The sequence below is a fragment of the Hemiscyllium ocellatum genome, chromosome 24, assembly GCF_020745735.1.
Source record: "Hemiscyllium ocellatum isolate sHemOce1 chromosome 24, sHemOce1.pat.X.cur, whole genome shotgun sequence".
Classification (NCBI taxonomy): Eukaryota; Metazoa; Chordata; class Chondrichthyes; order Orectolobiformes; family Hemiscylliidae; genus Hemiscyllium; species Hemiscyllium ocellatum.
Genome location: NC_083424.1, coordinates 13,208,401 through 13,236,291, shown reverse-complemented (window position 1 = coordinate 13,236,291; position 27,891 = coordinate 13,208,401). Strand labels below are relative to the sequence as shown.

General features: G+C 43.0%; 1 protein-coding gene across 6 annotated transcripts in view; it reads left to right on the top strand.

Moving 5' to 3' along the window:
• The window catches only part of LOC132827048 (unconventional myosin-XVIIIb-like), a 350,661-nt gene that overhangs the window by 268,580 nt on the left and 54,190 nt on the right, over nt 1-27,891 (top strand). For all 6 annotated transcript variants that reach the window (XM_060843476.1, XM_060843475.1, XM_060843474.1 and 3 more), the window contains 4 exons: nt 6,591-6,704; nt 10,208-10,324; nt 12,486-12,569; nt 19,715-19,852. In XM_060843476.1, coding sequence (XP_060699459.1) covers nt 6,591-6,704; nt 10,208-10,324; nt 12,486-12,569; nt 19,715-19,852 — 453 coding nt within the window. The remainder of the gene's footprint in view (nt 1-6,590; nt 6,705-10,207; nt 10,325-12,485; nt 12,570-19,714; nt 19,853-27,891) is intronic.

Genomic DNA, 27,891 nt, shown 5'->3' with positions numbered 1-27,891 from the left:
TCTGTCCTAACTCTCTGACACCAACGCTTGTGACTGAGTACCCATTCTTCAAGCCCCTCAATCACTCCTGTTGGTTTCTATACAGTTAGCACACTAATCCTCAAACTTCAGCCACTGCTTCATTTAAACCTTCAGTCTGCAAGGTCCATAGTTTCAAACAGGCTGCTTTTAACAAAGCACCAAAGCCGTTTTGGCACAGGAGTCATTTTGAGTGTCACATTCCTACTTTTCAGTCACTCTCGAAATAGGCTAGGAGAAATATTCTCTGGGAGATCTGATTATATTCCAGCTGACAGCATCCTCTGTGTCAAAATGATCCATTCTTTGAGATTTGTTTTCCGGTGGGTCTTGTCCTTTTCAGAAGTCCTATTGCTTTATCTTTAGTTTCTATTTTAAAAAACAAGAAGCCCATTCTGATTAAGGAAGAATGATGATTCCTATCAAGGGCTGATTCATTGTCGATAATGTGGTGAAGATATAACATGATATTAGACAGTACTCCTTGCTTCTTGTAGCTATGGCAACTAAGAGCCAAATGGAACAACCCACTTAAGATCGGACAACATTTTTGAAGGAGCAATGATGTAAGCAGTTTTTTTGACTATGTATTAGTATTAGCTGGTGTAATACAAAGCAACAGTTTAATTGAGAGATTCAGAAGGACTAAATGTAGATATCTGGTAGCGATTAAAAAGCAGTAATTTAATCATGGGATTGAGATAACGTCCTAATCTGATGCTTAAACGGTTCCTAACCTACAGCCAAAACCAGTGCAAGCCATCCTTCCTTTTTTTAATGGCCCTGCTTACTCACTTGGAATCATGTTTTAACACAACAGGATGCTGCTGCTGAGATCGGGATAATTTAGAATTTGCTGAAGTTGAAGGATATTTTCCACATTTCATGATATCAATTTAACAAATAAATGCCAAGAATATTCCTGGGCTAAACTAAACAGATCAGTTTGCTGTTCGTGTTCCCTGGGAGCAATGGATCAAAGTGAATTGCAGTTCAGGAAGTGAACACTTCTCCAGAAACTCTAAACATCCCTTTGAAAGCAGATTTTGTTGAACATGTAACTCTTAGACTTTTCTGTAATATGTTAAATTTCCCAGACGTGATTCTGGCCTTACAAAATTGAGGATTTCGGAGATGTCGATGGAAGTGTGTACATTTTTTGTGTTTCAGAATTCATCCACGCAATCCTAGCAGAGGGTTATAGTATGGGTTTCACAATGCCCAAAGGTTATAGTGTGGCCCTCACAATGCCCAAGGTTATAATGTGGCCTTCACATTGGTCAGGGTTATAGTGTGGCCTTCACATTGGTCAGGGTTATAGTCTGGCCTTCACATTGCCCAGGATTATAGTGTGGCCTTTACATTGTTCAGAGTTCTAGTGTGGCCTTCACATTGCCCAGAGTTATAGTGCGACCTTCACATTGACCAGGGTTATAGTGTGGCCTTCACATTGGTCAGGGTTATAGTGCAGCCTTCACATTGACCAGGGTTATAGTGTGGCCTTCACATTGCTCAGGGTTATAGTGTGGCCTTCACATTGCTCAGGGTTATAGTTGGCCTTCACATTGACCAGAGCTATAGTGTGGCCTTCACGTTGTATAGGATTATAGTGTGGCCTTCACGTTGTACAGGGTTATAGTGTGACCTTCACATTGACCAGGGTTATAGTGTGGCCTTCACATTGACCAGGGTTATAGTGTGGCCTTCACGTTGTACAGGGTTATAGTGTAGCCTTCACATTGCTCAGGGTTATAGTGTGGCCTTGACATTGCTCAGGGTTATAGTGTGGCCTTCACTTTGCTCAGGGTTATAGTGTGGCCTTCACGTTGTACAGGGTTATAGTGTGGCCTTCACTTTGCTCAGGGTTATAGTGTGGCCTTCACGTTGTACAGGGTTATAGTGTGGCCTTCACATTGCTCAAGGTTATAGTGTGACCTTCACTTTGCTCAGGGTTATAGTGTGGCCTTCGTATTGCTGAGGCTGCAGTGAATATAAATTCTCTACCTCATAGTACGGAATGTCTGAACCTGAAATATTAACTCTGATTTCTCTCTGTAGATGCAGCCAGACCTGCTGATCTTTTGTAGCAATTTTGTTTTTGATTTATAGAATTCACAATTCTTTCATTTTTATTAAGCTGCTCACTCAGCTCACTCACTCCTTAACATGTGTTGCTTAAGTACATGACTTCAGCAGATACGTCGGATATCTTGCTCCCTGACATCACAGCTGTCTGCTACTGGACCTTTTCTCTTCCTTACGTCTGAGACAGCCATGTCTTCTTTTTGACTTGGCTCAGGGATTGCTAAATTAACAGTGTTTTTTTTCTCTAAATGACCTTGCACTCTAGCTCACTAACTTTCTGGATGTTTCTGTCTCTGCCTCCCAGTGTCGTTGCCCACAAAGTTGCTCGGCAGTAGCCCAATATTCTTGACTTTTTTTAAATACATTGAACTGGTAACTCCACAGCCCTACTTAAATGCTGTGAAACTTGATTAAAAATGCACGTGTGAACAAACTCCACGCACCCTGGTATCAGTGATAGACCAATTAAAATTGAAAACCATTTCTTTCTTAATCTATGTAATAGAGTAATACAAATTAAACTTAAAGCTTTACATTGTTCTTCAACTTTGGAGCCCATGTTTCCAAATAATAATCATAATAACCTATAATGAGCATTTATCACATGGTGACAATCAAAACATTACACTAAATGATGTATATGTAACTTCTAACTGCATTCTGTTGATGAAAGAGTGATGTCATCAATTTGCTAACCATTTTGCAGAAATATTGGGGGGGGGGTGGGCTGGAATCCCTGATTGTGTACGTCTGACCTACAAGCACTCATTACAAACGAAATCCCATACAGGGATAAAGACCCAACAGTTCCTTTCCTTACAAATGGCTCCTTTACACTGTCATTCCATTGTATTCTGACCTGTGTACAAATCGACTTGCGTATGGACTCGGGGCGTGCCTGTATTATAATTGTGCTCTCATAACATTCTCACAGTCTTTAACAGATTAATATTCACTTCTTTTTTATAGTAAGATTGCTTACTCTGTTCCCAGTAGCACTGACCAATAATATCTATTTATCTTACAAACTCTCAAGGTGATTTATGAACAATCTGAAGGAAGGCTGCCTGAAATGGTGAAATATTGCGCATTTTTAGTTCACCATTTTCCATAAGATGTTAGCTTCTGGTGCTGGAATCTATTTTTTTTTCAAATTGTGCTCCTCAATCAACAGTGAACACTAGCTGTGAATGGCACGGTGGCACAGTGGTTAGCACTGCTGCCTCACAGCGCCTGAGACCCGGGTTCAATTCCTGACTCAGGCGACTGTGTGGAGTTTGCACGTTCTCTCCGTGTCTGCGTGGGTTTCCTCCGGGTGCTCCGGTTTCCTCCCACAGTCCAAAGATGTGCGGGTCAGGTGAATTGGCCATGCTAAATTGCCCGTAGTGTTAGGTAAGGGGTAAATCTAGAGGTATGGGTGGGTTGTGCTTCGGCGGGTCGGTGTGGACTTGTTGGGCCGAAGGGCCTGTTTCCACACTGTAAGTCTAATCTAATCTATCCATTAAGGAACAACAGCATGACTCTGATCATTCAACAACATCTAACCATGTAAAACTATAGGAAATAGTCCATGGTAGTTGTCTGTGGAGAAGGAGATTGTGTTGAGCCTTTGTGGGAGAGATGGAGCATGTTCTCTAGAACAGTTGTAGAATCAGGGAATCCCTATAATGTGGAAGCAGGCCACTTGGCCCATCAAGTCCACACTCACCCCTTGAAGAGCATCCCACCCAGACCCATCCCCCTATCCTTTCCCTTTAACCCTGTATTTCCCTAGCCTGCATTTCTCCTGGACACTATTGGCAATTAAACACGGCCAAACTAACCTGCATATCTTTAGACCGAGAGAGGAAAGAGAGCACCCGGAGGAAACCCATGCAGACATGGGGAGAATGTGCAAACTCCACACACTCTTCTGAGAGTAGATTCAAACATAGGCCCCTATGGCGCTGTGAGGCAACTGTGTTAATCACTGAGCCCCTTGTAAATGTATTTTTAGAATTTTTTTTAAAAATGTGGGCTACATTTTGTATTTACGTAGCACCTTTAATGTGATAAAGTACGACTTATATCTCACTGGGGCATTATAAAACAGCACAGTGCAAAACAAATTGCATCATTTACTACCTTTCGTGATCCCAGGAGGCCTCTATATACTTTTCAGTCATTGTCAGTCATTCCTGATGAAGGGCTTTTGCCTGAAACGTCAATTCTCCTGCTCCTTGGATGCTGCCTGATCTGCTGTGCTCTTCCAGCACCACGCTTCCGACTCCAGTATCTGCGTCCACACTTTTGCCTATTCTTTTGGAACTGTTACAACTACTGTAACATGGGAAGAGAGGCAGTGGGGATTTGAGAGGGAGCTTCAAAGTGTCACATTAAAATGGCTTTAGACTTCGCCAGCAATTAGTTGAAGAATTACTAGAATCATAGAGCATAGAGAGAAGGTGAAGAGAGCTTTGACAAAGGGTCAGTTAGACTCGAAACATCAGCTCTTTTCTCTCTTTACAGATGCTGCCAGACCTGCTGAGATTTTCCAGCATTTTCTCTTTTGGTCATGGATACTATGGTCATTGCCTTAATTTCATATTTGCCAACTAATGGGAAAACATTTCCATGTATCTATCCTATCTGTTCATCTTAATATCTTAAACTCCTTGATTGAGTCACTCCTTAACTTTATTATGATCCAAGTTGATGCTAGCATAGAGTTAGGCCAAGCTTGATAGACCGTCAGTTTTATTTTTATTTCCCATGGCGGTCAGTCTTTGACCATGTACATGAGAAGCTCTGTTTCTGTGCTGTATACCTCTGACTCTAGTTGACAAAAGTCTACTTTAATTTTCAGAAAATCCACTCAAAGTCTAATGTAATGGAACCTTCAGCAACAGGTGGCTATAATGATGGAGGACACTGAGCCAGGGAGTTGGCTTGTCACCCACGATCTCTTCCAGCAGATGGGAATAACAAGGAAAGGATACTATAGCAGTCAAGTAGATTCTCATTAGAAAAGCAACAGTGTATTTGGTGAAGAGAGCTCTGATGAGAAGGGAGAATAGACAGACAAAGGAAGTTGTTACCTCCGTGTAACCCATGTGGAATCCCTGTCTGTATTGTTAAGAGTTCTATGCAATTCCTTAAATTCTATTCCTGCGTGGAATGAAGTGATGTTGGTGGAATAAAGAATCCTTGCTTCATGATTTTTGTGCCCTCTGTGTGCTTAAATCTCATGTTACATTAAAATTATTTTTCAAGGCCAGTTCTAACTTTCATCAACTTTTGTTCATCCAATTTCTAGCTAAAAACCCAAATACACCCAATTGGTCATGATGTAACACGCTGAAAGGTTTCTAACAGAGATTTGAGAGTAGGAAAGATGTCATTCTCACTGATTTCATGGTTGCTAGCTCTCGGGGCGATGAGGGGACTGGGTATATAATGCAGCCTGTGCCGCAGTCCTGAGTGCAGAACTCAACGATAGCGTTTTTTCCCCGGAGCGCGGAGGCTGAGGAGTGACCTTGTAGAGGTTTATAAAATCACAAGGAGCATGGATAAATTGAATGCCCTAAGTCCTTCTCCCAGGGTGAGGGGAGTCCAAAATTAGAGAGCATAGGTTTAGTGTGAGAGGGAAAAGATTTAAAAGGGACCTGAGGGGCAACCCTTTCACACAGAGGGTGGTGCATGTATGGAACGAGCTGCTAGAAGATGTGGTAGAATTGAGAGCAATTACAACATTTAACCTCTTTGGGAGGTTAGAAGGGATAGTTCCCCTGCACAGCAGAAGTGAAACTCAGACAGAAATTGCTGGTGAAACTCAGCAACTGGCAACGTCTGTGGGAAGAAAGCAGAGATGACATTTTGAGTTCAGTGATTCTTCATCAGAACTGTTGGTGCCTGGGAAAAATGGTATTTATGCTGAAGCCAAGGTCAATATGTGATATTGAAATGAACAAACATTTTGAAAAAGAATCAAAATTCTTGTTGAGAATGGGTTTTGAGATTTGTCGATCATTGATTGAAGTCATGAGCTACTTGATGCGACAAGATAAATTGCGTTATTGCATCTAGTATTTTACTGGGAACTGATCAATGTGGAGAGTAAAAGGTCATAGTGGATTGGTGGGGATTTATAATTGGAGCAATACTCTGTGCCTTTGGCTCTCAATTTTTGACTATCATTTGTATAGAGATTGTCTTCAGGTTATTAAATGTGTGGGGGGGAACCCATTATGAAATGAATCCTCTGTTTCGGTGTATGTTGATGTTTCTGAAGCCTTTTCCAGATGACATGGCTGAGACGAGAACCTCACGTCACTGTGTAACAGGGGATACACTCTTATATCCTGAGACCTTATAGTCGATACTTTGGTGCACAGTTGTGCTGTTTGTCATTCGCTGAAATGGAAAGAGCAAGATTCTTGTGGCTACAATCAAATTATCGGCTTGTCGAGTTAACATTCCAAAATCCTTTTCTACTTTCCCCTCACCAGTTAGATGAAAGCATGGCTCGCTGGGCAGAAACAGAGAAGGTTTACAAATCTACGTTGCAGGAATTGGAAAACCTCCATGTTCAGCTGGAAAATACTCAGAGGAATAAGAACACGGTAAGAAAGTTTGTTCCTTCTCTTGTGTTTCAGTCTTCAATTTCGCTAGACTTCCAGATGATTCATCTTTCTCAGCTACTGGCTGCTGCATACCTAAGGTAAAAGTGAGGTCTGCAGTTGCTGGAGATTCGAGTCGAGAGTGTGGTGCTGGAAAAGCACAGCAGGCCAGGCAGCATCCGAGGAGCAGGAAAATTGACATTTCAGGCAAATGCCCTTCATCAGGAATGAGGCTGCCTCATTCCTGATGAAGGGCTTTTGCCCGAAACATCGATTTTCCTGCTCCTCCGGTGCTGCCTGACCTGCTGTGCTTTTCCAGCACCACACTCTCGACTGCTGCATACTTAACTCCAACCTTTCTCCTTCCTCCGTTTGCATGAATATTAAGGAGTGACATCATGGCGTTTCTCACACAGTAATTATTGCAAGTGAATTATAAGCTCTAATACCCAAGGTTTCCTTCATGTGATTGGCCGACTTGCATTTATTAAGTGGGTAGAATACCCAGTGCTGTAGGATTATAGATTTACTGCTTAAATAACTAGACCTCATCTTAAACCTGACATTGCTGTTCTGTGCTCTGTGGGAAATAAGAAAATAATCAAAGCAGAGCTTAATTCCCTATGTGTGTTAAACCAGCCTCATTAAGTTCGGATTTGGTGAACTGAAAGCCTTTTCTGTAGTACTGACAATCTCTTTCCTGTCTTTTTGACACCTACCCTTCCCAAATACTTAAAGAAGTCGAAAGACTTCGAAGGGAAAAAAAAGTATGAATATCTGAAATTTCCCACTCAGCTCCATTTTGCTTTGATTTCATTTTTGCTTCTGTTTTGTGATGGCGTGATATGCTGACGCCTCTGTGAACACACAATCCTAAAGCTGTCACATCAATTGCATGCATCTCAGTTGATTCCCATTAGCTTGTCAGCGCAGCATCAAAAGGAATTATCCTTTCTCATGTGAAATAAAAGTTTGGTGTCCCCTGCCTAGGCTGTTTCTGACAGTTTAGCACAGCTTGCCTGGTCTCTTTGATTATGGGTTTTGGACTGGCAATAAGAAAACCCCGAACACAAAACACAAACTTTCCCAATTTAACCCACAATCTGGGAGAGATTTATCTCATTTCTTTCCTCTGGTATCTACACTGTGCTCTTTCCCAAGGCATGAAATTCCCTTCAGTTCATCTTAGGGTCTTGTCTGAATCATTTCCATTAATGTCTTCATTAAGTATCTTTCTTTTGTCCCATTTATCTTTCACCAAGAGAATTGTTTCCATCTGCTCATTAATGCTCCGTTGTTTCATGCTGCTGGTGGTTTTTGTCTATAAAAAAAAATTCCACGTGCTGCCCTTGTTCCTGCACTGAGGAGTAACTAGTCTTTTTCCTAATGCTGGGACTCACGAGTGATTACTAATGGTTAGAGTCGAAGAGTGTGGTGCTGGAAAAGCACAGCTGGTCAGGCAGCATCCGAGGAGCAGGACAGTTGATATTTTCGACATAAGCTCTTCATCAGGAATTCTCCTGCTCCTCGGATGCTGCCTGACCGGCTGTGCTTTTCCAGCACCACACTCTTCGACTCTGATCTCCAGTATCTGCAGTGCTCACTTTCTACTATCAGTGGTTAGTTTGCATGACACTCCTGTCAGGTTTGCATGTTTGCAAAACCCCTACTTCAGTTGCACTGTAAAATGCAGCACTACACTGAGGGAGTCCATGTTCACAGCAAAAATGACCAATGGCAATTGGCTCTGCTGGACTGTGTTCATAGCACAGTCAGCCCTGGCTGTGTTGGTATTAAATTTGGGGAAAGAGCCCATTTTCACAATAGAGCCTCACTTTGTCATTATTAAGGAAAGGTGGGAGATAGACAGCAGCAGTAGGGTGCCTCTTCTTCAGCATCTCTGCCTGATTAGCAGCCCATCCAAGATAAACCTTACTTTTTCCATATCTCTGTAGCCCAGGCAAGAGGAGATAGCCATTGGATTTTTGGCAGTCATGAAGCAAAGCCCATACAGGGCCATTGACAGACCTTGGGTACACCGGGTAATTCTAGCAGTAGCCGGCTTTTAAATTACCCACGTGTAAAGATTGTGGATGGAATCCTCGCATTGATGTGAGGAAGGTGAGAAGAGTGGTAGAAAAGGAGAGATGTTTGGCGAGGCCCATCTCGACGCTGAGGTCACCTCGCTGCACCTTGTTCACTTTTCTCAAGCGATGTGGCGAGATATCGCTACGCTCACATGCAGTGAGGCCAGAGACCTTTCCTCTGAGGGTGTTGGGCTGGGCCTGGGGTACCAGGATGACACAAGGGACAAAAGACCTTGCGAGCACTGGTTCATGGTGATGTTTAATACATTGTAGTGACCGATGGTGAGTGTGAGTGTTGTAATGGAATGATAAGTGGCTCTTACTTCTTGGGATATAGATTTCCATGAATCTCTGCAGGAATGGTCTCTGTCTTTACCTGGGAGGGCAAGTATCCTTTCCTTGGAAGAGGTGAGGACACAAATATCTGGCACTGACACCCCCACTTGTTGAAATTGCTCTTCCCTGTTGTGGGATGGCTTTTCCTGTAATGGCATAGTGGGGGCAAATGAGTAAGATGCAAGTAAGTGGCATTAGGGCTGGGCATTAAGGGGACGGTGTTGAGGTGTGAAGAGGCAGCACGAAGGGGATGCAGGGATGGGGTGGTGGGGGGATGTCTGACAATGTGAGCGAGTGAGGGAAGATGTCTCATGCAACACAGAGGGTATTTGACCATAAGCATTAGTGAGAAATGGTGGGCAAGTCATAGAATCATACCATACAGAAAAGACCCTCAGTTCATAAACAATGAACAAACAAACTGTTTGAATGGACAGTATTTGGTGTTATTGGGTAAAGAGGGTACAATCTTTGATGGACAAAATACAACCACATGTTTGTGCAAACCATTAGATAGACCACCTCTGTCTCAACGTATGTGCTGGTAACTTCTTTGTCAATCACACCATGCAGCCCCAGCTTGAACAATTTTGAACTGAACTTTGAAACTTGGAGCTCTTTCCAGCTTCTAAACCAATAATTGTGAATCAGCAAAATGCTCAGACCCCCAGTTGTGGGGTAGGAGGGGGCGACATTATTGGAAACCTTGGATAAGTCAGTCTGTAGAAGCTAACATCCGTATGGATCAGGTGCAGAGAGTCATCAGTTCCCCAATTTCCAGAATATTTGATTCCTGAAGTTGCTGAAATAGCAGAAAGAAAAATGCACAAATGTGTTGAATTTGAGGAGAAACCTTGGATAATCTACATATGGTATCTACTATATGATTATGGACGATATAGGATTACTATAGGATTATGGAGGATATAGGATTACTATATGATTATGGAGGATATAGGATTACTGTATGATTATGGCGGATATGGGATTATAATAGGATTATGCATGAGGATAACGATGAAGAAAGATGCTAAATGTGAGTTAGTCCATCCTACGCTGATGTCCGGGTCTGTTTGACGGTAGGTTGATGAGCAATTATATCAACTGGAGCATGAAAAGGCTGATCTACTGAAACGGCTTGAAGAAGACCAGGAGGATCTGAATGGACTCATGAAGAAACACAAGGACCTGATTGCTCAGGTAAGCAGACTAAATTGTTGATTTATGCTCACAGGTGCCTATTGTTTACATCGGATCATGCTCATCGCGGTGAACAGATTGGTCCTTTGTGCTTTGTTTCATTTTAACACACCAAATGTGGAATGTTGTCCTATTTCTTTCAATATATCCTTAGCATCAGCTCAGTCAGCAGACTTCATGCATCTCCATCTGGGGCACATGCTGAAAATAAAGAAACACTGCTGCAAACACTTCTGTCCACTGGCAAAAATCATTTGTCGCTCATTATTTGATCTATTAACGTGTGATTTTATGATATTGATTGACAGTGATATTAAAACTCTGTTGATGTTTAAGAATCAGTCATGCGCATTCACAGAACTATAATCTCAATTTTGTTTCTTTCTAAGTTATTGTAAATTCAATTACCTCACAATAGGGAGGAAAGGTTATTTTATAGAGCAAGAAAGGGAATATTTCTGTTTTTGACATTTGCAACCCAGGACTGTTTTAATTCTGCATTCCTCCTGAGTTTGTTGAAGTCAGGGCATGAAATTGTAGTGGAGGGCAGTTGTGAAGGGGTTTTACTGAGTTGCAGAAGGTGCCTGTTTTTGTTAAGCAAGGATGAGAGTCCAAGTCTGAGCCAAGACACAAAGGAAAAAGCATCATCAGATGATTAGATCAGCTGACTAAAGCCATAGAGATTTCTTCAGACAAATCACAAAATCCACTACTCCTTTCAACCTAGCAGCTCCTGCATTTTTAGAGTTATCTTTAAGAGATTTGAATGTCACTGACAAGGTCAGTATTTATTGCCCGGGTGGAGAGCTGCATTCTGGAACTGCTGCAGTCTGTGTGGTATAGACGCATCCACAATTCTGTTTGACTCAGATGTATAACTTAGTGAGAGAGAAGGAATGGTGAGTGTACCTTTGAGGCTGCATGTCATGTGAATTGGAGGGGACTACTGTAATGAGGACATCCTCATGCATTTGTTGCTCTTGTGCTTCAAAATGGCAAGGTCTGTGGGTTTAGCAACTTGCATTCAAGGCGTACTGACCCTCATTATTCAGAGTGGTCTCCGACAATGACAACAATGTGCATCTGCTTATTATTTCTGAAACAGAACCCAAGGTGCTTCACAAAATAGATCCAAAAAAAATTGATACAACCTGTAAACATATGTTTCAAACTAAAAGAGAAAAAGTGGGGGTAAGAAGAAAGATAGGAGCATCATCTGGGAAAAATCGGTCATCAAACATCCACCCCTTTTAGAAAATGTTTATTAAGGGCATTTGTGTATCACTGGCAAGGCCAACATTTGATGCATATCCCCAATAATCCTTGTTGTAATGAACTACCTTCTTTGACTCACTGCAGCCAATGTACACATAAACACAGGTATTAAGAAGCAGGTTCCAGATTTTTGAGACCTGAGATGGTCAAAGAATGGTGATATGTTTCCAAGTTAGGATGGCGTTTGACTTGGAGAGGATCTTTCTTATGGCATTGTTCCTACAGATCTCTGTCTTCATCCTTCAAAGTGTTTGTGAGCTTTGAAGGCACTACACAAAGAGCCTTCGAATGTTGATGTAGATGCTAGCCACTGTTGCCACTGTGCGCTGGTGGTAGAGGGAAGGAATGTTCAAGGAAGTGGGTGAGATGCCAATCAGGTGGATTATTTTGTCCTGTAGCTGACAAGCTTCTTGTGTTACTGGAGCCACACTCATCCAAGCAAGAGCAGGGCATTCCATCATAATCTTGGCTTGTGCCATTTAGTTGATGGGGAGCTTTGAAAACTCAGGAATTTCCAGCTTCTGATCTCTCTTGTAGCCATGGTGTTGATATAGCTGGTCCATCTTAATTTCTGCTCAGACCCTGCCTCTGGATATTTGTTCTGGGGGATTCAGAGATAGTAAACATTGAATGTTAAGAGGTGGTGGTTATGTTCTTGTTTGGATTGTCATTGCTGAGCACTTGTGTGCTGCAAATATTACTTGCTACTCATTAGCCCAAGCCCCAGCTCTGTCCACAAGCTGCTGAAAATTTTTCCACTGACCAGCAGCTTTTTTTCAGGGGAGTTGCTGCAGTTTCATGCATATTAAAAGAAACTTTATTTGTTGTCAATATTAATTTTAGTCTAATTTATCAAATTCTATGTTGTTTCACTCTCTATGACCAGTCATCCAATGACATTGCGCAGATACAGGAGCTACAAGGTCAATTGGAAGAAGCTACAAAGGAAAAGCAAAGTTTTGAAGAAAAGGTAAGAGGCTTTAATGCTCAAGTTGGTAATTTTATAGTTAGTTTTGTGGGAGTAATTGATTTTCGGAGATCAATTAACATTTCATTGAGTTTAAGACCGTATATCAACTTCGTAGCTGTTGCACCTTCTATTCCTATTTTGTGCAAATTGACAATAGCTTCAGTCTTACTTTCATATTGAACAGCAGTACGATGGCTCAGTGGTTAGCACTGCTGCCTCATAGCACCAAGGTCTCAGGTTCGATTCCAGCCTCGGGTGACTGTGTGGAGTTTGCACATTCTCCCCGTGTCTTTGTGGGTTTCCTCCAGGTGCTCTGGTTTCCTCTCACAGTCCAAAGATGTGCAGGTTAGGTGAATTGGCCATGCTAAATTGTCCGTAGTGTTACGTGCATTAGTCAGAGGGGGAATGGGTCTGGGTGGGATGCTCTTTAGAGGGTTGGTGTAGACTTGTTGAGCTGAAGGGCCAGTTTCCATACTGTAGGGAATTAATCTAAAAAAAACACATCCACGTCTCCTTTATGCTACAGTAATGGACCTATGGGGGCAGCACAAAATTTTGATATTCTATCAAGAATTAATGTCTTCTGAAGATCAAAGATGAACGTATTATTCAGATCAAAATCATAAGACCATAAGACATAGGAGCAGAAGTTAGGCCATTCGGCCCATTGAGTCTGCTCTACCATTCAATCATGGCTGATAACTTTCTCAACCCATTCTCCTCTTTCTCTTCATAATCTTTGATTCCCTTTACAATCAAGAACCTCTCTGTCTCCATTTTAAATATACTCAATGACCTGGCCTCCACAGCCTTCTGTGTCAATGGATTCCATAGATTCACGGCTCTCTGGCTTAAGATGTCTCTCCTCATCTCTGTTCTAAAAGGTCTTCCCTTTACTCTAAGGCTGTGCCCTCAGGTCTTAGTGTCTCCTGCCAATGAAAACATCTTAGAACATAGAACAATACAGCGCAGAACAGGCTCTTCGGCCCTCAATGTTGTGCCGACCTGTGAACTATTCTCAGCTCTTCCCCCTACACTATCCCATCATCATCCATGTGCTTATCCAAAGCCTGTTTAAATCTCCCTAATGTGGCTGAGTTAACTACATTGGCAGGTAGGGTGTGGAATGCCCTCTGAGTAAAGAACCTGCCTCTGTTATGTGTCTTAAATCTATCACCCCTCAATTTGGAGTTATGCCCTGTCGTACACACTAACATCATCATCCTGGGAAAATGACTGTCACTGTCTACCCTATCTAATCCTCTGATCATCTTGTATGTCTCTATTAAATCTCCTCTTAGCCTTCTTCTTTTCAATGAGTATAGACCCAAGTCTCTCAGCCTTTCCTCATAAGATGTGACCAGGCAACGTCCTGGTAAATCTCCTCTGTACCTTTTCCAATGCTTCCGCATCCTTCCCGAAATATGGCGACCAGAACTGTACACAATATTCCAAGTGTGGCTGCACTGCTGTTGTGAATGGTTGCAGCATGATATTGCGACTCCGGAACTCAATCTCTCTACCAATGAAACCTAACACACCGTATGCCTTCTTAACAACACTATCCACCTGGGTACCAACTTTCAGGGATCTATGTACATGGACTCCAAGATCCCTTTGCACATCCACACTACCAAGAATCTTTCCATTGACCCAGTACTCTGCCTTCCTGTTATTCTTCCCAAAGTGAATCACCTCTCATTAGCTGCATCGAACTCCATTTGCCACCTCTCAGCCCAATTCTGCAGTTTATCCAAGTCCCCCTGCAACCTGTAACATTCTTCCAAACTGACCACTACTCCACCGACTTTAGTATCACCTGCAAATTTACTAACCCATCACCTATGCCTGCGTCTAAGTCATTTCTAAAAATGACAAACAGCAGTTGTCCCAAAACAGCTCCTTGTGGCACACCACTAGTAACCGGACCCTATGCTGAATATTTTCCATCAACCACTACTTGCTGCCTTCTTACAGAAAGCTAGTTTCTAATCCAAACTGCTAAATCACCCTCAATCCCATGCCTCTGCATTTTCTCCAGCAGCCTACCATGTGGAACCGTATCAAAGGCTTTACTGAAGTCCATGTACACCACGTCAACTCTCATCTACAGGCTTGGTCACCTTCTCAAAAAGCTCAGTGAGGTTTGTGAGACACGACTTGCCCTTGATGAAACCATTAGATTAGATTACTTACAGTGTGGAAACAGGCCCTTCAGCCCAACAACTCCACACCGACCCGCAATCCACCCAGACCCATTCTCCTACATTTACCCCTTTGCCTAACACTACGGGCAATTTAGCATGGCCAATTCACCTGACCTGCACAATTTTGGACTGTGGGAAGAAACCCACACAGACACGGGGAGAATGTGCAAACTCCACACAGTCAATCGCCTGAGTCGGGAAATGAATCCGGGTCTCTGGCGCTGTGAGGCAGCAGTGCTAACCACTGTGCCACTATGCCACCCACATGTTGACTATCTGAAATCATCCCAATATCCACTCTTTCCAGACCATTCAGTATTCTGTCATTTTCAATTAGATCCCCCTCATCCTTTTAAATTCCATCTAATATAGAGCCATAATCTTCAAATGTTCCTCATATGTTAAGCCTTTCATTTCTGGGATCATTCTCATGAACTGCTCCAGGGCCAGTACATCCTTTCTGAGGTAATGGGCCCAAGATTGCTCACAATACCCCAAATGTGGTCTAAACAGGGCCTTAGAGAACCTCAAAGGTACATCCCTGCTTTTATATTCTAGTCCAAGCCAACATTACATTTGCCTTCCTAACTACCAACTCAACCTGCAAGTTCACCCTGAGAGAATTCTGGACTAGAACTCCCAAGTCTCTGTGCACTTCAGACTTCTGAATTGTCTCCCCATTTAAAAAAATAGTCCATGCCTCTACTCTTCAAACCAAAGTGCATGACCTCGCACTTTCCCACATTGTATTTCATCTGCCACTTCATTGCCACCCTCCCAATCTGTCTAAATCCTTCTGCAGCCTCCCAGCCTCCCCAATGCTACCTGTCCCTCCACCGATCTTTGTTTCATCTGCAACTTAGCCAGAATACCCTCAGTTCCTTTATTTAGATCATTAAGGTATAAAGTGAAAAGTTATGGACCCTACACTTCTCCTGTGGAACACAACTTGTCATCGGCTGCCATCCTGAGAAGGATTCTTTTATCCCCACTCTCTGCTTTCTGTCAGACAGCCAAGCTTCTACCATGTTAGCACCTTGCCTCTAATACCATGGGCCCTTTTCTTACTCAGCAGCCTCTTGTGCAGCACCTTGTCAAAGGACGTCTGGAAATCCAAATAGATAACATCCATTGGCTCTCCTTGGTCTAACCTGGTCAATACCTCTTCAAAGAATTCTAAGAGATTTGTCAGATATGACCTCCTCTTGATGAAACCGTTGCTGGCTTCACCATATTTTAACATACACTTTCAAGTATTTCGAAATCTCATCCTTCACAATGGACTCCAAACTCTTACGACAGCCAAGGTCAAGCTAATTGCTTTGTAATTTACCTTACTCCCTTCTTAAACAGGGGTTACATTAGCAGTTTTCCAGGGGTCCTCTGGGACCCTCACAGACTCCAGTGATTCCTTGAAGATCACTACTAAAGTCTTCACTATCTCGTCAGCTATCTCCTTGAGAACTCTGGGGTCTAGTCCATCAGGTTCAGGTGATTGATTTATCTTCAGACCTTCCAGTATTTCTAGCACCTTTTCCTAGGTGATGGCCGCCATACTCACTTCTGACCCTGACACTCTCGAATGTTTGCGATGCTTGCTTGTGTCTTCCACCATGAAGACTAATGCAAAGTACTTGTTCAGTTCCTAAGCTATTTCTTTGTTCCCCATTACTACTTCTCCAGTTTCATTTTCCAGTGGTCCAATAATTTCCCATTATATATCTCCAGCAATATATCTCTAAAACTCTTGCAATCTTCTTTTGTATTACTGGCTGGCTTACCCTCATGTTTAATATTTTCCCTCTTTATTTCTTCGTTTGTAGTCCTCTGTTGGTCTTTGCAGGCTTCCCAATGTCCTTCGCCACATTATATGCTTTCTCTTTAATGCTGTCCCTGACTTCCCTTGTCAGCCACGGTCGCCTCACCCTCAATTAATTCTATTCATAGAGGGCTACAGCATTAAGCAAGGCTCTTCAGCCCATTATATCTGTCAGTCCAAAGCATCCACTTAAGTATGGTGGCAGTAGAGTTGAATCCGAAAACTCTACAGTGTGGAAGAAGGCCATTTGGCTGACTGAATCTGTAATGATCCTCCACAGAGCATCCCATCCAGGCCCAACCCCTTACCCTATCCCATTAACCTGCGTTAACCATGGCTAATCCACCTAGCCTACACATCCCTGGACACTCTGGGTAATTCAGCATGGCCAATCCACCTAACCTGCACATCTTTGGACTGTGGGAGGAAACCCATCCAGACACCGGGAGAACGTGTAAACTGTGCACAAAGAGTTACCCAAGGCTGGAATCGAACCCAGGTCCCTGGCGCAGCGAGGTAGCAGTGCTGAGCCACCATGCTGTGCTGTGTTTCTTTATCAAACCAATAAAATTGGAGATATCTGCAAATTTTTCATTGAACTGTTTGAAGCCAAATGTTAAGAATCTGTAAAGGTAATAATTCAAGCAGCTGTATCAGCAAATAACCAGTTTTATTAAAAGATCAGGAAGAAATGCCCTTACAAGTTCAATTTCTTTTTGAAAAAGCTGGGATATTTGATCCTGAAATTTCTGATCCATTTGAAGAATACAAAATAATTGTTGAGTATTTATTAAAAACAAGGATATTTGTTTATTTATTAAAAACAGAGTCTTGTATAAGACTCTGGTGCGGCCTCATCTGGAGTATTGTGTGCAGTTTTGGTCGCCATACTATAGGAAGGATGTGGAAGCTTTAGAACGAGTGCAGAGGAGGTTTACCAGGATGTTGCCTGGAATGGTAGGAAGATCGTATGAGGAAAGGCTGAGGCACTTGGGGCTGTTCTCATTGGAGAAGAGAAGGTTTAGGGGAGATCTGATAGAAGTGTATAAGATGATTAGGGGTTTAGATAGGGTAGATACTAAGAACCTTTTACCGCTAATGGAGTCAGGTGTTACTAGGGGACATAGCTTTAAATTAAGGGGTGGTAGGTATAGGACAGATGTTAGGGGTAGATTCTTCACACAGCGGGTTGTGAGTTCATGGAATGCCCTGCCCGTATCAGTGGTGAACTCTCCTTCTTTATGTTCATTTAAGCGGGCATTGGATAGGCATTTGGAAGTTATTGGGCTAGTATAGGTTAGGTAGGACTCGGTCGGCGCAACATCGAGGGCCGAAGGGCCTGTACTGCGCTGTATCCTTCTATGTTCTATGTTCTATGTAAGGGTTAAAACCGTGTTCATCAATTGACAACTCATTTAATCTTGATTGAGAGAATCCAATTCTTGATTGAGAGAATCCAGTTCATTACAATCCTTCCTCACCCATTACTGAAAACTCTCTTGATGGTCCACTTCCAATTCAGTAATATGTGCATTACACCTTGTTTCATCTTTGGTAACTCAAACAAACCCTCCAAACCTGACTTGTCACTCCACATTGCAAGATAAAGTCACACAGCATGGAGACAGACCCATCAGTCCAGCCAGTCCATGCTGTCCATAATCCCAATCTCAACTAGTTCCACCTGCCTGTTCCTGGCCCATATCCCACCAAACCTTTCCTATTCATGTAGTTATCCAAATGCTTTTTAAACATTGTAATTTTACCCACATCCACCACTTCCTCAGAAACCACACAAACCATCCTTTATGTAAGAAATTTGCCGCTCATATCCTTTTTAAATCTCTCTCCTCTCATCTTAAAAATGTGCCCCCTAGTCTTGAAATTCCCCATCCTAGGTAAAAGGCAACTCCCATTAATTCTGTCTTAACCCCTCATTATTATAAAATAATAAATGTCTCTGAGGTTGCCTGTCAGCCTCCTACGCTCCAGTGAAAAATGTCCCGGACTTTCTTTATAACTCTAACATTCCAAAATTGGCAACATCCTGGTAAATCTCTTCTGAGCTCTCTCTAGCTTGATAATGTACTTTCAATAACTGGGTGACCAGAACTGAACACAGTCATCCAGAAAAGGCCTCACCAATGTCCTGTACAATCTCAACCTCGGTCCTAACTCTTGTACTCAGAGGACAGAGCAATGAAGGCAAGCATGCCAAATGGACTATTTACTGATTGTCTTCATGACCTTTGTTTCAGATCGTGGCTCAGTTTGAAAAGCTCATGAGTGACACCAGCATAATTCAATTTTTCTATTTTACCCAACCCAATAAGAAACTAGATAGGAAAATGGCACATTGAGCTGGCTATTCATGGTTGTGTCCAGCTATATAGCTGTAACCTGTTAGAATTGAGTAAAGTTTGGGTCCATTGCATATTCAAAATGTACAGCTATCACTGTAATGATGAAATAAAACAAAAAAAGCTGCAAATGTTGCAGATCTGAAGTAACAACAGGAATTGCTGGAGAAACTCAGCAAGACTGGCAGCATCTGTGGTGAGGAAACAGAATTAATGTTTTGAGTTCTGAAGAAGGGTCATTGGACTCAAAACATTAACTCTGTTTCTCTCTCCACATATGCTGTCAGACCTGCTGCCTTTCTCCAGCAATTCCTGTTTTTGTGAGTGTAACGGTAAATGCGTTCCCATTTTGATTTCCTTATTGGACTTGAAAAGGAGTGAGCCATTTTGGATATCATTATAAAACAGAATCTTGTACCTTTTTGCTGCAGTGCTAGTGTCCCCATCTCTGAGCCAGGAGGCCTGGGTTCCAAGTGTGTAATAACATCAAAGCAGGTTGATTAGAAAATATAAAACAGAGCCTTTTCAAGTTACCCATTTGAAGCATGTATTGCAAAGGCAGTAATGTTATCCTTCCACCCTCTACAGAAACGCTAACCGACTTAATTAGCCTCTCTGTATCTCTGGTGAATACAGGCCATTACAGCTATCTGTTCTAAACCATTTATTTTTAAGTTACAAGGAGTCATATACCTATGCAGTTCTCTTTGTTGTTAAAGTTAATCGCTCTGTGTGTAATTAATCGTCTCAAATATGCAGCTCCAGATTGCTCAGAAGAGGATAGAATATATGGAACATTCGATGGTGGAACGAGGAATTGTGAGCCGACAGGAAGCTATTATCTGTGATCTAGAGAGCAAACTCGAGTTCCAGAGGGCCCAGCTGAAGAGATTTGAGGTAAACTTTTCTTTGTGTTTATAGCCATTGGTTTCTGTTTAAATCCACTTCCTATCCTTCTAGACAACCTACGAATCACTATGTCTACCTTAGGCATCTCTTATGAATCCATACTGTGACTTAGATTCCTGTATTTTAATTCATTCATGGGATAAGGGCATCACTGGATGAACTAGCACTTATTGCCCAGAGGGCAGTTAAAAGTCAACCACACTGCTGAGAGTCTGACGTCATATGTAGGCCTGATCAGATACGGACAGCAGTTTCCTTCCCTTAAGGACATTAGTGAACTAGATGGGCATTTCCTGATAAATGGTAATGGTTTTATGGTCATCATCAAAACTCTTAATTGCACATTATTATTAAATACAAATTCCATCATCTACCACAGTGGGATTCAAACCCGAGTCCCCAGAACATTACTTGGGTCTCTGGATTGATGATGAGGCATGCATGTCGTCAAGGTGACAGCGGAGTAGAGCTCCTGAGCTGGGGGCTCGTCTGCTCCGATCACTTTTCTTTGTTCTCTTTTCGTTTGTTGTTTCTCCTTTCCTTTACTGAACTCTGGTCCGGAGCTTGGAGGGCATCAGCACAGACTCGAGTGACCCCCTCCTTACTTTTCTGGGGTCAGCACGGGACCTGGCATCAGAATTGGATGCCACTACATTGGCAGAGACACTGTTGGTGAGGTAGGCCTGGTGGTGAAAGATGGCGCCTGAAGGTCGGTGACGTCAACATGGATTGGGTCCAGCGGTGGAGGTTGTGGTGAGGTGGTGTCAGTGTTTTTGATGATGAGCTGGCTCAAGGCTGATGGACTCTCTTTTGGTTACTTTCTTGTTTTTCTTATTCTTAAACTATTCAAAATGGTGCCAGATCATGACAACAGTGGAAAAGCTTTCTCACTGTATTTTATTGTGTTTCTCACTGTAAATTACATGTGACAATGAAATCATTCATTCATTTATTCTAAAACTCCATCGGTCATATCACTAATCCCTTGCATAATCCTCTATCTGTGCGCAGGAATTACATTTCCCAGGATTCATAGAATTAGAAATCACAGGTGTAGAACAAGATTGAGGAATTTTGGGAAGATTTATTGCAAGATTTCTTGGAAAGGGGAATGTTTTTCTATTTGGTTATGATAAAATCATAAATTAGTAATATGTAATGTGAAAAAACGTAGTCAGCAAGATAACGTTTGAATGAGTGTAAGCATCCACCCAATATCGATTCTAATGTCATTGGAGATTTGCCCCAGAGTGCTTATGCTGGTGTAGGGTGTCTTGCCCACTAAGGCACTTATATGTTTCTCCTAGTTCCCTATTTGAATGAACCTTTTGCTGAAAATTTTACTTCGAAGCTGAGCAATAATTGTCTTGGAATCTCTGATGTATGGCGCTAGAAAGGCACAGCAGGTAAGGCAGCATCCGAGGAGCAGGAGAATCCATGTTTCGGGCATAAGCCCTTCATCAGGCCTGAAACATCGATTCTCCAGCTCCTCAGATGCTGCCTGACCTGCTGTGCTTTTCCAGCACCACACTTTCGACTCTATGTAGGTAAAGCTAGTCTTTCCTTGTACATTTGCACATGGAATCAAGCGTGCAATACAGGGGGGAGTCTTGCTGCCAAGTAGCTGTTTGGGAGCTTAAGACATACCCATACATAGCAATGAATTAATTTAGATTAGCAACCCTTTCCAACTGTCAATTGTTTATACAATCCCCAGTGTTCATATTTTATACTGAGTGATTATGTCGACTTTGTTTTTGGAAAGAATTTTCTCAGCTTCAGAGATGTACTTCGCGACTTGCAAGTTTGTGAGGTTTAGAATTTGAGGTTCTGCACCTGAATATTATATGGCTGGAGTTCTTGTTTTCCTCAGACACCCCCCCCCCCCCTCCATGACTTACAGCTGCTTAGTATTTTTACCTTCTGCTGGCTGTGGTCTGATCCCTGCTTCTCATTTCCTAATGACTTCTGCCTTGCTTCTGTTATTAGCTTATCAAGATTTAATTCGGCCTGTAATTATAATCTTTCAAACAATCTCGTTACCCCATCACGACATGATAATGAATCCCTTTGCTAAGTGGAGTAGCTACTGTGCTCTGATGAACAGTATCAAATAGTCACAGGGTTATTCTCGATTCGCCTATCGTAGAATCACAGATTTTAGGACGATACAGCAGGAAGGAAATAATTCATTCCATTTGCACTGGGTTGGCTCTGTGCTCAGGCCATTAATTAATTCCACATCTCCAAGCTTTCCCCAAACCCTGCATAGTCTTTCTTCTGTTATTTATCCAATGATTCTTGCTTCTTTGGGTGTAATTTAACTCTTTCAAAAATTTGCTTTCTGTATATTACAATCTGCTTTTCCATTTTACACAGGACCATTTTCCCAGTTTTCCTACACCAGTCAAAACTAGCGTAAAATATCTGCTTCCTCACTGATCAAATATTTCGACATGCTAACTTGATTCCATTTATATTTATTGTACAAACCTCAAGCAATTTTAAATCTTTTAAATCCTTTTATCCATCTTAGCCATTTATCTGAAATGGAGTTCACCTGGTGGGATAATGCAGTAAAAGGCTATTTATCAACATCATCAAATGCATTGCTAAACTGACCAAGCTGCAGCTATATCACCCCCCATTGTCTGCTTAACTTTCTGCAATCGTCAGATTATTTTTATTTTGAAACAAAGGTTTTGACTAAACCTGCCAGGATATTAATACATGGGATAATAGTAACAGAGATTTATTCTGAGACCCTTCCCTTTGCTGTTTGACCCCAGTGTGACTGTAATCCCTCACCAGCTTGTTCTACCTCCCCCTTGTGGATCTTATGCCAACTTTCAAGTGAAATACAAGAGCCTCTTCATTGGATATGTGGAACAGTCCATCTTCCGCAGCGACACTGGCACCAGCCCCCACCTTTTCCTCCGCTACATCAATGACTGTATCGGCGCTGCGCCGTGCTCCCACGAGGAGGTTGAACAATTCATCCACTTTACTAACACCTTCCACCCTGATTCAAATTTACCTGGACCATCTCAGACTCCTCCCTCCCCTTCCTAGACCTTTCCATTTCTATCTCGGGTGACTGAATCACCACGGACATTTACTATAAACCGACTGACTCCCACAGCTACCTAGACTAGACCTCCTCCCACCCTGCCCCCTGTAAAAACACCACCCCATACTCCCAATTCCTTCGTTTCTGCCGCATCTGCTCCCAGGAGGACCAGTTCCAATACCGTACAACCCGGATGGTCTCCTGCTTCAAAGACAGCAATTTCCCCCCAGATGTGAATGACGATGGCCTTCACCACATCTCCTCCACTTCCCACTCCTCCGCCCTTGAGCCCCGCCCCTCCAATCGCCACCAGGACAGAACCCCACTGGTCCTCACCTACCACCCCACCAACCTCCATATACATCGTATCATTCGTTGTCATTTCAGCCACCTCCAAACGGACCCACCACCAAGGATATATTTCCCTCCCCTCCCCTATCAGCGTTCCGAAAAGACCACTCCCTCCGTGACTCCCCCCACCAACCCAACCTCCACTCCTGGCACCTTCCTGTGCGACCGCAAGAAATGCAAAACTTGCGCCCACACCTCCCCCATTACTTCCCTCCAAGGCCCCAAGGGATCCTTCCATATCCACCACAAATTCACCTGCACCTCCACACACATCATTTACTGCATCCGCTGCACCTGATGTGGCCTCCTCTATATTGGGGAGACAGGCCGCCTACTTGCGGAACGTTTCAGAGAACACCTTTGGGACACCCAGACCAACCAACCCAACCACCCCGTGGCTCAACACTTCAACTCCTCCTCCCACTCCACCAAGTATATGCAGGTCCTTGGACTCCTCCATCGCCAGACCATAGCAGCACGATAGCTGGAGGAAGAGCGCCTCTTCTTCGCCTAAGAACCCTCCAACCACAAGGGATGAACTCAGATTTCTCCAGTTTCCTCATTTCCCCTCTCCCCACCTTGTCTTAGTCAAATCCCTCGAACTCAGCACCGCCTTCCTAACCTGCAATCTTCTTCCTGACCTCTCCGCCCCCACCCCACTCCAGCCTATCACCCTCACCTTGACCTCCTTCCACCTATCACATCTCCATCGCCCCTCCCCCAAGTCCCTCCTCCCTACCTTTTATCTTAGCCTGCTGGACACACTCTCCTCATTCCTGAAGAAGGGCTCATGCCTGAAACGTTGATTCTCCTGCTCCTTGGATGCTGCCTGACCTGCTGCGCTTTTCCAGCAACACATTTTCAGCTCCTAGTGAAAGTGATATTATCACTGGATTGTTAATCCAGAGACCCGGGTAATTGTTCTGGGTTCATATTTACACCATGGTGGAATTTGAAGCTAATTAAAAATAATATTGAACTTCGACACTAATGATGACCATGAATCCATCATCAATTGTTGGGAAAACTCATCTGGTTCAATGATGTGGCAGGGTAGCTCAGTGGTTAGCACTGTTGCCTCACAGTGCGAGGGACCCAGTTTCGATTCTGCCCTCAGGCGACTGTCTGTGTGGAGTTTGCATATTCTCCCTGTATTTATGTGGGGTTCCTCCCACAGTCCAAAAATGTGCAGGTTAACTGGTTTGGCCACTGGGGTACATTTTGTGGCAAACATAAATTCTACAAGAGAGACGGTTTGCACCTTAATAGGTTAGGGACCAGCATTCTGGCAGGCATGTTTTCTACTGCAACATCGGTTCATTTAAACTAAGTAGCGGGGGGGAGGGATGTATAAAAAGGAAGTTGAAGGGAAAGTTAGAACAAGAGAAGTCAAGAAAGACAACTGTATCAATGAGGCAGAAAATTCAAAAAGGGATCATGCTGTAAGGTTGAGTGGAATAGGGGTTGATGGGAAGGGTGAGAGCAGTAACAAATTAAAAATACTGTATATGAACGCACAAAGCATTAGAAATAAGATAGATGAGCTTGAGGCTCTTTTGGAAATTGGCAGATACGATATTGTGGGGATAACTGAGACGTGGCTTCAAGTGGACAGGGCCTGGGAAATGAATATTCAAGGCTACACGTGCTATCGTAAGGACAGACTGACAGGCAGAGGGGGTGGAGTGGCCTTGTTAGTAAGGGAGGATATTCAGTCCCTTGCGCGGGGGGACCTAGAGTCAGGAGATGTAGAGTCAGTGTGGATAGAGCTGCGAAATACTAAGGGTAAAAAGACCCTCTTGGGAGTCATCTACAGGCCCCCAAACAGTAGTCTGGATGTCGGATGTAAGTTGAACCAGGACCTGAAATTGGCCTGTCGCAAAGATGTTACTACAGTTGTTATGGGGGATTTTAACATGCAGGTAGACTGGGAGAATCAGGATGGTATTGGACCTCATGAAAGAGACTTTGTGGAGTGCCTCAGAGATGGATTCTTAGAGCAGCTGGTGCTGGAGCCGACAAGGGAGAAGGCAATTCTGGATCTAGTATTGTGTAATGAACCAGAATTGGTCAGAGACCTCGAAGTGAAGGAGCCATTGGGAAGTAGTGACCATAATACATTAAGTTTCAATCTGCAATTTGAGAGGGAGAGGGTACAGTCAGAAGTGACAGTACTTCTTTTGAATAAAGGGAACTATGGAGCTATGAGGGAGGAGCTGGCCAAAGTTCAATGGTGCAATACCTTAGCAGGGATGACCGTGGTGGATCAATGGCGGATATTTCTGTGTATAATGCAGAAGTTGCAGGATCAGTTCATTCCAAAAAGGAAGAAAGATCCCAGGAGGAGGCATGGGCGGCCGTGGCTGACGAGGGAAGTTAAGAAACATATAATGTTAAAAGAGAAAAAGTATAACATAGCAAGGATAAGTGGGAAAACGGAGGACTGGGAAGCTTTTAAAGAACAACAAAGGATTACTAAGAAGGAAATATGCAGAGAAAAAATGAGGTACGAAGGTAAACTGGCCAATAATATAAAGGAGGATAGTAAAAGCTTTTTCAAGTATGTGCAAGGCAAAAAATTGGTTAGGACTAAAATTGGGCCCTTGAAGACAGAAACAGGGGAATATATTATAGGGAACAAAGAAATGGCAGGAGAATTAAATGGGTACTTCACATCTGTGTTCACTGGGGAAGACACAAGCAATCTCCCTGAGGTAACAGTGACTGAAGGACCTGAACTTAAGGGAATCTGTATTTGCCAGGATTTGGTGTTGGAGAGACTATTAGGTCTGAAGGTTGATAAGTCCCCGGGGCCTGATGGTCTGCATCCCAGGGTACTGAAGAAGGTGGCTCGGGAAATCGTGGATGCGTTGGTAATTATTTTCCAGAATTCAATAGATTCGGGATCGGTACCTGAGGATTGGAGAGTGGCTAATGTTATACCACTTTTTAAGAAAGGTGTGAGAGAGAAAGCAGGAAATTATAGACCAGTTAGTCTGACCTCAGTGGTGGGAAAGATGCTAGAGTCTATTATAAAGGATGAGATTAGGAGTAGTAACAGGATAGGACAGAGTCAGCATGGATGTATGAAGGGGAAATTGTGCTTGACTAATCTTTTGGAGTTTTTTGAGGATGTAACTCTGAAGATTGACAAGGGAGATCCAGTAGATGTAGTGTACCTGGACTTTCAGAAAGCTTTTGATAAAGTTCCACATAGGAGGTTAGTGAGTAAACTTAGGGCGCATGGTATTAGGTGCAAAGTACTAGATTGGATTGAAAATTGGTTGGCTGATAGGAAACAAAGGGTAGTGATAAACAGCTCCATTTCGGAATGGCAGGCAGTGACCAGTGGGGTACCACAAGGATCCATGCTGGGACCGCAGCTTTTTACAATATATATTAATGATATAGAAGATGGTATCAGCAATAACATTAGCAAATTTGCTGATGATACAAAGCTGGGTGGCAGGGTGAAATGTGATGAGGATGTTAGGAGATTACAGGGTGACCTGGACAAGTTAGGTGAGTGGGCAGATGCATGGCAGATGCAGTTTAATGTGGATAAATGTATGGTTATCCACTTTGGTGGCAAGAACAGGAAGGCAGATTACTACCTCAATGGAATTAATTTAGGTAAAGGAGCAGTACAGAGAGATCTGGGTGTTCTTGTACACCAGTCAATGAAGGCAAGCATGCAGGTACAGCAGGTAGTGAAGAAGGCTAATAGCATGCTGGCCTTCACAACGTGAGGGATTGAGTATAGAAGCAAAGATGTCTGTAAATGTTTATTGTAAACTGTTTTGTAATTTGTTTAATAAAATTTTAAAAATAGAAGCAAAGAGGTGCTTCTGCAGCTGTACAGGGCCCTGGTGAGACCACACCTGGAGTACTGTGTGCAGTTCTGGTTGCCAAATTTGAGGAAAGACATTCTGGCTATTGAGGGAGTGCAGCGTAGGTTCATGAGGTCAATTCCCTGGAATGGAGGGATTACCTTACACTGAAAGATTGAAGCGACTGGGCTTGTATACCCTTGAGTTTAGAAGACTGAGAGGGGATATGATTGAGACATATAAGATTATGAAAGGATTGGACACTCTGGCAGCAGGAAACATGTTTCCGCTGATGGGTGAGTGCCGAACCAGAGGACACAGCTTAAAAATAGGGGGTAAACCATTTAGGACAGAGATGAGGAGAAACTTCTTCACCCAGAGAGTGGTGGCTGTGTGGAATGCTCTGCCCCAGAGGGAAGTGGAGGCCTAGTCTCTGGATTCATTTAAGAAAGAGTTGGATAGAGCTCTCAAAGATAGTGGAATCAAGGGTTATGGAGATAAGGCAGGAAGTGGATACTGATTAGGAATGATCAGCCATGATCATATTGAATGGCGGTGCAGGCTCGAAGGGCTGAATGGCCTACTCCTGCACCTATTGTCTATTGTCTATTGTGTATTGAAATGCAGGGATTTGGGTTTAAGTGGTGATGCTGTTATGAGGGGAGTATGCACTTAAGGGACCAAATGGCCTGCTTCCATTCTGTACAATTCTCTATATAAACAAATATTTTAAATACTCAATAGCTCTGACAGCATCCATCTAGAGCAAAGAGTTT